The sequence below is a fragment of the Sturnus vulgaris genome, chromosome Z (genome assembly GCF_052056855.1).
Source record: "Sturnus vulgaris isolate bStuVul1 chromosome Z, bStuVul1.hap1, whole genome shotgun sequence".
Classification (NCBI taxonomy): Eukaryota; Metazoa; Chordata; class Aves; order Passeriformes; family Sturnidae; genus Sturnus; species Sturnus vulgaris.
In genome coordinates this window covers 11,155,065-11,167,119 of record NC_142283.1, presented here as the reverse complement: position 1 = coordinate 11,167,119, position 12,055 = coordinate 11,155,065, and the positions used below count along the sequence as shown (strand labels likewise).

At 47.1% G+C, this 12,055-nt stretch overlaps 2 protein-coding genes across 2 annotated transcripts; both read left to right on the top strand.

Annotated features, from left to right (window-relative positions):
- Positions 1 to 333: 333 nt before the first annotated feature.
- Positions 334 to 1,625, top strand: LOC148219664 (inositol 1,4,5-trisphosphate receptor-interacting protein-like 1). The gene is made up of 2 exons (XM_088157137.1): positions 334 to 660; positions 1,038 to 1,625. The coding sequence occupies exons 1-2, from the start codon at positions 334 to 336 to the stop codon at positions 1,623 to 1,625; spliced, it is 915 nt and encodes a 304-aa protein (XP_088013263.1).
- A 1,727-nt stretch (positions 1,626 to 3,352) lies between these two features.
- LOC148219663 (inositol 1,4,5-trisphosphate receptor-interacting protein-like 1) lies at positions 3,353 to 4,645 on the top strand. Its single transcript, XM_088157136.1, has 2 exons — positions 3,353 to 3,679; positions 4,058 to 4,645. Exons 1-2 carry the CDS (start codon positions 3,353 to 3,355, stop codon positions 4,643 to 4,645), a joined length of 915 nt encoding a protein of 304 aa, XP_088013262.1.
- The last annotated feature ends 7,410 nt before the right edge of the window (positions 4,646 to 12,055 follow it).

Sequence of the window (12,055 nt, the reverse complement as noted above, 5' to 3'; positions counted from 1 at the left end):
CGTGGTTCTGCTGGCTGTGACATCACACAGGACAGGTCACACTGACACCTGTGTCCAGAGGCAGCAGCGGGCAGTTGGATTGTGACAGCCAGTGAGTGCACACGCTGGGGAATGCTGGGCTGGATGGGGGCTGGGAACGATGCCCTGGAGGTTTAAACCCAGAGTGAGAGCAGGGGCCCTCAGGGCAGGGCACTGTCCCCAGGGCTGGGGAAGAGGGCCTTGGGGCTCTCAGTGTGGCAGGTGCCCAGAGAGGCTCTGGGCACATTCCAGGTGCTGCCAGTCCCCTGCTCCCTCCCAGCCAGATGTGCTGAGCCTCCTTTCTCCCACCAGGCCATGTCTCCAACACTGGCTTTCATCCTGGCCCTGTTAGCCACCCACGCTGGGCTGACGGTGGACGTAGAATTTGATAAGGATGAAGTGAAGCGCATGCAGGAGCGTGAGGAATTTCTGCACCAGGAGATGTCTCGGCTCCTGCAGGAGGTTGAGGGCACCAGTGGCATAATGGAAACCCTGCTCTGTCCTGCACTGAAACAGCACTGGCTGCTCTGGGGCAGTGCAGCAGCCCTGGTTCTGGTAGCTATGGCCTACGGTCTGCTCAGGAGAAGGAAGTGTGGATTTGCCAGCTGCAGAGAGCAGGAGGGATCCAACCGAAAGGACAAGGCTGTCAGCTTCAAGTTCCACACTAAGGAGAAGGTCAGCAGTGAGAAGTTTGGCTATGAGAAGGTCAACAGCAAGAAGAATGTCAGTAGCTGGGTGACAGTCAGTAGCCAGGAGAAGGGTGGCAGCAGAGAAGTTTAGCAGTCAGGAGAAGGTTGGCAGTGAGGAGAAGGTTGAGAGCAAGGAGAAGGTCAAGGGTGCAGACAGTGGTGGCAGCACTTTGGTGTGCCCACCCCATCACCAAGGGGCACATCCAGGATAAGGCTGGAATGGGCTGTCAGCAACCTGGTCTAGTTGAGAATGTCCCTGCTCATCGCTGCGGGCTCGCCTTTCTAGGCCACTCCCAAGCCCAACTGTTCTGTGACTTTGTGATTCTACAGCAGGGCCTGCCCAGCATGAAGGTGCTGAAGGAGCTGGTGGACGAGCTCCTCGGTGTGTGCCGAGTGCTCTCCCGGAGGAATTTCATGCCAGAGTTGCACCCAGCCACTGGCACGGACAGCAGCTCTGAAGCCTGGAGCATCCAGGAGGACAGCAGCGCCTACCGCCCGCTGGTCATCCTGCGGCCACCCCCCGGCCACTCCTTCACCCCAGAGAGCACAAAGCAGCCTCCAGCCGGGCGCATCCGTGTGGCACTGGAGTGCCTGTGCTCAGGGGAGCAGCTGCTGGGGCAGATGTGCTTTCTCCATGCCCCTGGTGGCCAGCTGCCCTGGCATCAGGACTGGTACCTGCTGGACACCCTCTGCACAGGCTTGTGCTTGGACGCAGAGAAAGTGGTCCACTGGGTCCAGATGTTGGTGGCATCAGCCTGGCTGCTTTTGCCACAATCACATCACTTCCAGCTCACGGCACTGCCCTCCAGCAAGTCCTGCAGGTGGCAGCTGAGCAGCACCTCTGGGCTGCACTGCAGGATTGAGATGGATTTGGCCGTGCAGCAAGGCAGCTCAGGTGCCTACCTGAGCCCTGAGTAGGCAGCAGCCAGGTCTGCCAGCAGCACCGTGTGGGTCACAGAGCTGCTGCATCTTTTTCCTAAATACCATCCAAGCAGTTCAATAAATGGGATGAAATTTTAAAGAAGTCCTCTTTGTTTTAATAACAGAGAGAATTTGTGGCAACTTTTGAAAAGGAGGAATAATTTGTAATTTTTTTAGACCAGACTCTGTCATATTCCTTTAGCTCTTGGTGCTCGTTTGATTTTGCTGCTGGCGGGCAACGATAGCAGGACTGGTCCAGACGGGAAGTCCATGGTGTAGAGAATAGAGACACAAGAATGATGGAGTGGCCTCGAAACTCAGAGGCTTTTAATGTAACAAAAATAACAAACGTCTGCACTACTTGCAGGCAGAACAAGGAACATGTCTGGACATGCTCTTACATGTCCCAGCGTGTCCCATGGTTTTAGGTTAAAGTGTCCTGTACCTGCAGGTGAAGCCACACCCCTGTCCCCACCCACCAGATCCAATTCCACAGTTTGAATATAGTATTTATTTTGGAAAATTTTGGAAGTGATTTTGCAAAATCACTTTTGAGGTGATAATAACAAAAGTGGTAAAATTACTTTTTTTTTTTTTACTTTGTTTTAGGGTTTTTAAAATTAACCTGTTTCCATCTAAAGTTCTAAGCAAGCATGTAAATTTCTCTTTAGAATTACTCAGACAATGTTCCCAGAATTCAGGGGCTGAGGTGTGATCCAAGATTTGTTAACTTGAGACAAAAACTCACTTTGACTGAAGCAGATTCTAAATAAAACCTGCAGAGTTCCTAAGCACTTCAAAACCAAGTAAGCATGAAATTCATTTGATACAGGGTTCTGTAAATAGCTTGTTATTATTGTTGGTAGACACAGGAAAAGAAAAAGGTATTGCAATAGTTCACATAACTATACTTAATACAGCCAGACCAGCCTCAGCCACCTAAATTGCTTCACACCAGTTTCCACAACTACAGGCTGGATTGTTGCAGTTTACTATTTTATTGTTGTCCTCCTTTATGCTAATAGTTTGTTTCAATGTTGTTCCCCCGTTTGTTGTGATATCAGTTGCCCAAGTTCCTGCTTTCCGCCATCAATCTGCACTTGTCCCATCCCATTTTTCCAGACTGTTCCCTATCAGTCTCCCAAATCCCCTCCCATGGTATTGTCAATCCTCCCCAACCCCTCCTAACCTTCTAGAATCGTCTATGTCAGTTAGCTCTTCCTCAAGATACTATTTGTTAAAACATTTGTTCCCCGCCTACGTTTTCCCTCATTGTTTAATTATGTATTCATCCCCGCCTCGTGTTCCTCCCTTGGAATGCCCTGATTGTTCATTGTGTTGTACCCTCCCTCAGGACCTCCCCAGTATTTAAGTTGGTGTGTGAGGTTTAGTCAAACCTCCGGGTGCCTCTTGGGCACCCACACTGTTGGGCTTATTCTTCTTTTATGTAAAAAGCGAAGCTGCTAAGAGTTGCTATAAAGTTATTTATTGTAGAAGCACGCTGGGGAATGCTGGGCTGGATGGGGGCTGGGAACGATGCCCTGGAGGTTTAAACCCAGAGTGAGAGCAGGGGCCCTCAGGACAGGGCACTGTCCCCACGGCTGGGGAAGAGGGCCTTGGGGCTCCCACTGTCCCCCAGAGAGGCTCTGGGGACATTCCAGGTGCTGTCAGCCCAGTGCTCCCTCCCAGCCAGATGTGCTGAGCCCCCTTTCTCCCACCAGGCCATGTCTCCAACACTGGCTTTCATCCTGGCCCTGTTAGCTGCCCAGACTGGGCTGACGGTGGACGTAGAATTTGATAAGAATGAAGTGAAGCGCATGCAGGAGCGTGAGGAATTTCTGCACCAGGAGATGTCTCGGCTCCTGCAGGAGGTTGAGGGCACCAGTGGCATAATGGAAACCCTGCTCTGTCCTGCACTGAAACAGCACTGGCTGCTCTGGGGCAGTGCAGCAGCCCTGGTTCTGGTAGCTATGGCCTACGGTCTGCTCAGGAGAAGGAAGTGTGGATTTGCCAGCTGCAGAGAGCAGGAGGGATCCAACCGAAAGGACAAGGCTGTCAGCTTCAAGTTCCACACTGAGGAGAAGGTCAGCAGTGAGAAGTTTGGCTATGAGAAGGTCAACAGCAAGAAGAATGTCAGTAGCTGGGTGACAGTCAGTAGCCAGGAGAAGGGTGGCAGCAGAGAAGTTTAGCAGTCAGGAGAAGGTTGGCAGTGAGGAGAAGGTTGAGAGCAAGGAGAAGGTCAAGGGTGCAGGCAGTGGTGGCAGCACTTTGGCTGTGCCCACCCCATCACCAAGGGGCACATCCAGGATAAGGCTGGAATGGGCTGTCAGCAACCTGGTCTAGTTGAGAATGTCCCTGCTCATCGCTGCGGGCTCGCCTTTCTAGGTCACTCCCAAGCCCAACTGTTCTGTGACTTTGTGATTCTACAGCAGGGCCTGCCCAGCATGAAGGTGCTGAAGGAGCTGGTGGACGAGCTCCTCGGTGTGTGCCGAGTGCTCTCCCGGAGGAATTTCATGCCAGAGTTGCACCCAGCCACTGGCACGGACAGCAGCTCTGAAGCCTGGAGCATCCAGGAGGACAGCAGCGCCTACCGCCCGCTGGTCATCCTGCGGCCACCCCCCGGCCACTCCTTCACCCCAGAGAGCACAAAGCAGCCTCCAGCCGGGCGCATCCGTGTGGCACTGGAGTGCCTGTGCTCAGGGGAGCAGCTGCTGGGGCAGATGTGCTTTCTCCATGCCCCTGGTGGCCAGCTGCCCTGGCATCAGGACTGGTACCTGCTGGACACCCTCTGCACAGGCTTGTGCTTGGACGCAGAGAAAGTGGTCCACTGGGTCCAGATGTTGGTGGCATCAGCCTGGCTGCTTTTGCCACAATCACATCACTTCCAGCTCACGGCACTGCCCTCCAGCAAGTCCTGCAGGTGGCAGCTGAGCAGCACCTCTGGGCTGCACTGCAGGATTGAGATGGATTTGGCCGTGCAGCAAGGCAGCTCAGGTGCCTACCTGAGCCCTGAGTAGGCAGCAGCCAGGTCTGCCAGCAGCACCGTGTGGGTCACAGAGCTGCCACCTCTCAGAGTCATGGCCATGATGCCACTGCTGCTTAGGTGACAGCATTGTTGGCAAAAGGAGATGAGGAAGGTGAAGTCAACCATTCCTCATGGGACAATATTTTGTGTTCTGTTAGGATTCTTTAGTTCCTTTATTATGAACTCTAAAAAATGTAGCCAAAATATAATAATTCTAAAACCTCCCAAGGCAGAGCTGGGAAGGTTAACATGATTTCGAATATGTCTGTTTTTATTGAGAAAAATTACACATCCTTAGGACTTTTCCTACACTGTTTTTTTTTCCATTTAAAAAAATAATATTAAGTTCTTTGACTAATATTTGGTCTCCCAATAAATCACTTGTGATGAAAATACAGACAAGTCACAAACATTAGTAAACTGTCAATACAAGCAATTACTGTGGCAATTAAAAATTTCATCGGTTCCCCCACAGCTCCACCTCAACTCTAGGAAGGTTTCTATCAAAAGAAAAGAGAACGTTTGGCCCACCACACACCCATTATTAAAAGGGAGGAAAAGCCTCTTTCATCTATCCTAAAGGTGACAGAGCTTGAGTGAAAAATGACCGTCACATTTCGGTTTAAAAGTGCTGGCAGCTGTCCTGCTCCCAGACTCATTCTTCTGATCTTCAGCAGGGAGGTGGGGGCATTCCTAGAAAAAGAAAACACCACAAACTTCCTGGGCAAAACCAAGGTGTGTAACTGCATCAGCTTGGGATCATTTGGGCGGAGTTCTAACTTTTATTGCTTGAAGTTCTTTGCTGCACTGCTCTTGTTGCTTTCCCCAGTTTAATAACTAGTATTACACTAATTATAAGCGTAACATGGCAGCAGCAGTGAACCTCCTCTTCCTTTTGGGTTAAAAGGAAATAGATTTGAAGAGGAATAATCCCTGAAAATTTGTTTCTCTACAGCTCTAAGCTGATCCATCACAATTCTAACTAACAGAGATCAACAGACTGTAAACTCTTCCAGAAGCTCTTCTATGGTCATGGCTTCAGGAGCTTTGCCTGCAGCCCAGAAAAGGGCTCCGGGGGCCCTTGGCCGAGGACGGGGATCAAGGCTCAGGGAAAAGAACCAAAGGGCTCAAGGCGAAGGCAGGGACGGCAGAGCTGCCACAGCGTGGCACACAAAGAGCCTCATCCCCTTCCCCTGAACCTGCGCCGTCTGCGCTGCCGTTCGCGGCGCCGGCGCCTCCTCTCGCTGCGGAGCTCCAGGCCGTCCTGCGGGCCGGGGCCCTCCTCTTTCGGAAGCGCCGCAGCCTCCGAGGCGAGCGGCTCCTGCTGCGGCCGGGCGGGGAGGGGCTGGGCTGCGGCCCTGCCGCGGCTCCTGCCTCTGCTCCTGCCCTGTGGGCACAGGCCCGGCTGAGGGCTTGTTATGGGTAAAATTTGGTTCGTTTCTTGCAAGTTAATGTTGTTAATTTTCTAAGTTAATTGTTTTGAAGAGGTTAATTGTTTTTGAAGTTAATTGAAATGTTCTAATAAGTTACACTAATGTTAAGAGTTTTAGAGGTGGAGGTCCAGGACGAGGTGTGAGGGGGTGGTAACATCGTGTGAGTGAAGTCTGCATAGTGACATCAGATTGGTAAAAGGGCCTGTCCAATCTCTCCAGGCCCTGAAGGAAGGATTGGACAGGAATGAATGTTGTTAAAGACCAATAAGAGCCCCCAAAATGGACCAATCGCTGTGAAGATCCAAAAACCACCAATCATGGACCCAAGGTGGGTATAAAAGGGAGTGTTGGACATTTGCGTTGTGTTCTCCTGCGGAACTCGAGTCCCAGGGAGTGTTTTGTCTGCCGGAGGCTGAGACACACGGAATTGTTTCTCTCTGACTTGCTGCGCGGAGGCCGGGCTTATCTTGGGTCTGCTGTCTTCTGTAGCTATTTTAATAAACGAGTGCTACTTTCTACGAGAAAGTCTTAACTCTGTTTCAAAAAAAACGGGTGGCTTTCAGATGGCAGCCTCGCCTCCTTCGTAACAGGCTGGCCGGGAGTCGCAGCAGGGCCGGTAGTTCCCTGTCCATCCTCAGCCAGGCCGCTGCTCCCTGCTCCTCTGCCCGCCCCTGCCGGCCCTGCCGCAGCCCCGCCAGCCCCTGGTGCCCTGGGCCCACACGGGACGCGGCCCGTTCCGACCAGCACGGGAAAGCCCAGCCCGCAAAGCCCCTGCCCCCGCCTCAGGACACAGGCTGCCGGCGTCCTCGCAGCTGCGAGCCAGCCTTCTCTCAATCCTTATTTGTGTGCTTTTGGTCTTTATTTTACAGTGAGCAATATTCATATTTTCAAGTAATACTTGCAGCTGCCACTTTTCTTCTGCCCCTCTTCCCAGTAATCCTGCGGAACTCTCCACCAGCCCTGCTGTGAACGCACGGGCCGAGCTCTCACAGGCAGCAGTATTGGCTATGCCCTTCCCTTGCACAGTGGACTGCACTCATTGCCCATCCCTGGCACACGAATTTGCCCTCACACTTTCATTAGTGCTGCATTAAAGGTTTGCAGTGTGATGGTGTTGCCATTCTTGAATTTTGCTGTGTATCTGTGTGAAGTGTGGTGATAAATGACAGTGGCTTGTGGCTGAGCCTCCTCCTCCTCCTGCACAGGGTTTTCATGCTTTGCCATTAATGACAGGGGGTACTGGGGTGAAATTAATAGCTGAAATTCAGTGGCAGTGGCTTCTGCAGCCCATGAGCTTTCCCTGAAGTATTTTGTGCTGGGCTGGTCCTTCATGTGAGCAGCTTGAGACTTGCTTGGTAGCTGGGTACTGCTTTTCACACACATTTTAATCCTACCTCTGCCTCCTGCTTATGGACCTTCTTGATGTCTTCCAGACATTTGATAGCAATCCAGGTAGAAAGTGCAGATGTTGAATTCAGCATTGTGGTTAACCAAAACATAATTTTCTAACTCTACACGTTTGCCACTCAGATTCACTTTCAGTTTTCTTAATGATCTTAGCAACATTTTCCGTACACAAATCAGTCTTTGTTTTAGTGTGAGGACCCCGTGTATCATGGCAGAGCAATGGCACATGTCAGTGTCAGATTTTCATTTTAAAAAGCAGTTTTTAAGGCAGGAAAATTGCATATATGTGGAATGTCACTGTGACCAGCTTCTGCAGCATTCCTGAAGCAGCTAGAAGATTTTCACTGCACTGCTCCTTGGCTTCTGTGACATCAGTGGAGGTCAGACTGTGTGCTCACACTCGCAAACAGCTGTGATACTGAAACTCTTTTCTGTACAACCTGTTCACCAAAGGTCGCTGCCAGGAAGGTGGTGAGGCCCTCACACAGGTTTCCCAGAGAAGCTGTGGCTTCCCCATTCCTGGAAGTGTCCAAGGCCTGGTTGGATGCGGCTGGAAGCAACTGGGATAGTGGAAGGTGTCCCTGCCCATGGTAAAGTGTGGGACTGGATGGGCTTTAAGGTGCCTTTCAACCCAAACCCTTCCCTAATTCTATGACTGGAAGATTCCAAGCTGCTGTGTGTCTTCCAAAGTGTTTGCAAGTTCTTCCTTACTGTCCTTGTGCCTGTTGACCAGATTTTCTGCACCACAGCTCAGAAAATAGGTATTTAGAGCTATGCACTTGTTCACCTCGGACAACCTTATGTAGGAAACATATTTCTGCATCTCACTCAGCAGTGCTGACTAACAGCCCAGGGTCCTTCTGCCAGCAAACGTTTCACAGGTAAGCCAGGGAGATGATGTTTTTGACTGGGTCATGCTGCTGTAAATGTGTGACTGGGACTCCAGGGAATTCCTCCTGGCATTTTTGTCTGACTTCCTGATCTAGAGAATTGTGGAAGTCAAGCTGGTCCTTTTGCAAATTTATTCAGCACTTATTTTCCAAGACCGGTGAATAAATACTGCAAACATAAGAAATTAGTTCCTGGTGTTTTATGCAGGCAGGATTCGCCTCTGCTGTACTGGAGAAAATGGCCAGGGTGCTTGTGGTATACCACATAGGCAGGTTGTACTCTTTGTATTAAAAGATTTAATATCAGAAGATAGTTAAGATTCCCTAGTCCTGACCTCAGAGATTTTATTTTAATGTGTCTAACCTCATAATCTCATGGTACCATGGTAATTGCTTGTGATCAAGCCTACTAAACATTATTTCTGATATTAAACCTGCCCTTTTTTTTTTTTTTTTTTTTTGCACACAAACGAGTTTCCTTTTAAGTGGAAAGTGTACATGTGGTTCTAGCTTTTACAACAGAAATTCAAAGCAAATTCATTATCACATCTTAACACGTGTTAATATGTGGTTTGCACTCTGTCCAGGAAAATGAATGCAGAGCTGTGTAATTAGTTGTATCAGAAATGAAGATGAGGTAAGGCCTCATCTTCTCCTAATGAAGTCGGTCACAAAACTGCCACTGAGTTCAGGAGGAAGAAGATTACTGGCAAAAAGCAGATTTAGAAAAATAAACTAATCAGCTTGTTAGTGTGCCTAGTTAGACGTACTCAAAAGTGGCAGTTAGATGTAAAACTGCAGCTCCTAAATTGTCTTTTCAGATTGTCTGCCAAAAGCATTTTGTGCAGTTAATTTTCACTGATAGTTGAGGAAATAAAGTTTACTAGACAGTCTTTAAAATTACTGGAGTGTTATTTATGTAAGAGAGTATGGTTAGTTGAGATAAACATACATTAAAACTTACAGACAATTACATTTCTGTCCCTCTGAAATCCAGCTTGTGAGCTGTATATTGTAATGATTGCATTATATTACATGCACTCTAATATTAATCTATATAGCTGGAAAATACACTCTTATTTTCTGGTAAAATCTACAAGGAGATGGAGAGAACTGGGGGAGACAGAGGCAGAGGATAGTGATTAATTAATGGTCATGAATTATGGGACTTAATTTTCTGTGTATAGAATTGCTTTTAATATTCAAGAATGAAAAATTACAGGTTTTCTTTGATAGCATAAATGTCTTTTCTCTACATGTGTCACGTGTGTGGGCTACATGAATGTTCATTTTTATTACTCAGTTATATTCAGTATATTGTTTTTCTTATGAACGAGTGCATAATGTTTAGTGGGAAGCTCTGTGATTCTGTCAAACTGTGGAATATTAATCCATGGCATGACTTTATGGAAATCTAATGCCTCGATATTTTTGTGATTTTTGTTTAGTGCAGCAACAAATAAATTAGGAAGAAAGTTATAGGAATAGTGAAAATAAGTGAAATATCTTTCAAGAGATCACGTCAGTCACAATGATAATAAAGTGAGGGAGATAAAATTATTGGCAAGCAGAATGAAGCAGAATCAATACAAAATACACAAATTCATAAACAAAGAGTACAGCACTTTGCCACAAATTGAGGAGGAAACCAGTATTTTATAAAACATAAGGCTGTTACTCATAGAGTGCAAAAACCCTTTTTTTCCCTCATTAAGGATAGCATATTTCTCCTCAAAAAGCATCATTAAATGAATGAACCAATTTTGCAAGGAGCAGTCTAGCAGGAGCATTAGCCTCCAAACATGGTCTGTGACTACAGCAAAGGAGTAAATCACTGCTGAGGCTCAGCTTTGTGAATGGAACAGATGGTGCTGGTCCAGGATGTAAAGAACTGGGGATAAATCAGTTTGTTGCCAATCGGCTGAGGATTTGGGAAATAGATCAGAAAGATGTAACTTCACTCTGGTAACCTTATACACACACAGAATGAGTGATGAGAAGGGAGAAAAGTGTGTCCTGGATGGGTTTGGCACTGTTGGGTTAATGGTTGGACTGGATGAGCTTAGAGGCCTTTTCCAGTCCCAATGGCTCTGTGCTGCTGTCATGAGCTGGTGGCACACCACAGGCTGTGCTGCTGGCAGAAAGGAGCATTTTGAGGAACATTTCAGCCCACTGCAGCTGACACAGCAAGTGCCTGCCTGGATGGAAAAATATGAGAGAGGTTTATTTACTTTAGGGTCCTGCACATGATAGCAATTCCCAGCATAGTGCTTGGAAGGTGTGGAGCCCTTTGTTTCTCTGTTCACCAATTTTGTTTCTTTTCCTATGCCTCTATAACTTACCTAGAGCTTTTCCAAGGAGTTCCCTGGATATTGTTTATGTGTGGCATCGTCACCCAAAATCCTGTCAGTGGGGATTTTGTAGGATGCAGTTTTCAAAAGCATCTGCTGCTAGCCTGATCTTGTCCTCACCATCACCTCTCAGAATTTTACCATTGACTTCCAAGTAGGAGGGAGTTTGGCTGCTTAAATGCTGCCTGTTGTCCTCTCCTTGGAAGTCATCACTGCCTCTATGGGTATGTAGATTTGCTCACAAAAACTGTTTTAGCAGCTTTCAGAAGATTCTTACTGAAGCAACATTGTGTATTTTGCTGAGTAATTTTCTTCTTCCATCTCATCGCTAACAGCATTGAGGAAAAAAAAAACCAACCCAATTCACCCCTCAGGTTTAGCATTGCTCGTTGCTCAGGTGTCTTTTTTGCAGGTGTCCTCAAGTGGACATTTCATGGGACTGAGGCTGTGGCAGAAGGATGCCCCTTAGTAGCAAAAAATATTACTTTCATTAAAAGAGATTTTCTGTATTTATTTTAGAGCTTCTCTAAGATTTAAGAGTTGAAAGAGTTGAAAATTTTTTGTTTAAAGGAAATCCAAAACTCCTGTTCAAAAGACAAGTGTTTTTGACCGTTAGGTGTGGTATGGATTCTGGCTTCTCATACTGTTACTCTTGCTTAAGCCTGGAAATGTGAGTAGCATTTATGAGAGCTCTGTAAGTATCTGTGGTGTCCAAACCTGCCTGTTACATTTAGAACAGAAATTTATTTCTGTGAGTCTTGATTATTGTAAAGATTAAAGGTTTCCATAAGAAAATGGCGTTTTCCTGAATTGGCAGTCAAATTAGACCAAGAAGATTGTCCAAATTACTTCAGTGTCCTAATTTCTGGATACCCTCTAGTGAATAAACTAGGAGTTTCAGAGCCTGTAGAATTACATGATCTACAAATCGTTAATTACAATTATTCAATGCAAAATATCTGTGGTCTGGATGTGTCTTATCTGACATCCTTCTTTTCATAATCTGTTGTATCATTCCATGGGTTTCCTAAACTCCTTTAATCAGGGGTTGTATATAAGATTGATGAGTGAATCCACAAGTAATTTATTATTACTTTCTATTATTGCTTAGTCAAATATATGTTTTAACTACGATACTTCTGAAAATTAAATTAATAGTGATTTAAGTATAGGAAAGGATCATTAATTAGCAGTCTTCCAGGGAGTCTCTGATCATCTCCTCCTCATTTCTTTTTTGATTAAACATAGGTTGGGCATTTTATTAACTCAAAGATTTGCAGAACTGGAACAGATTTACCTAGTCCTCTCATACAATTAACCT

Bases quoted from the DNA above. Each gene is read 5' to 3' on its own strand.
- LOC148219663 (XM_088157136.1), top strand. From the start codon at position 3,353: ATGTCTCCAACACTGGCTTTCATCCTGGCCCTGTTAGCTGCCCAGACT. The intron at 3,680-4,057 runs GCTGTCAGCTTC...GTGATTCTACAG, and splicing joins GATCCAACCGAAAGGACAAG to CAGGGCCTGCCCAGCATGAA.
- LOC148219664 (XM_088157137.1), top strand. From the start codon at position 334: ATGTCTCCAACACTGGCTTTCATCCTGGCCCTGTTAGCCACCCACGCT. The intron at 661-1,037 runs GCTGTCAGCTTC...GTGATTCTACAG, and splicing joins GATCCAACCGAAAGGACAAG to CAGGGCCTGCCCAGCATGAA.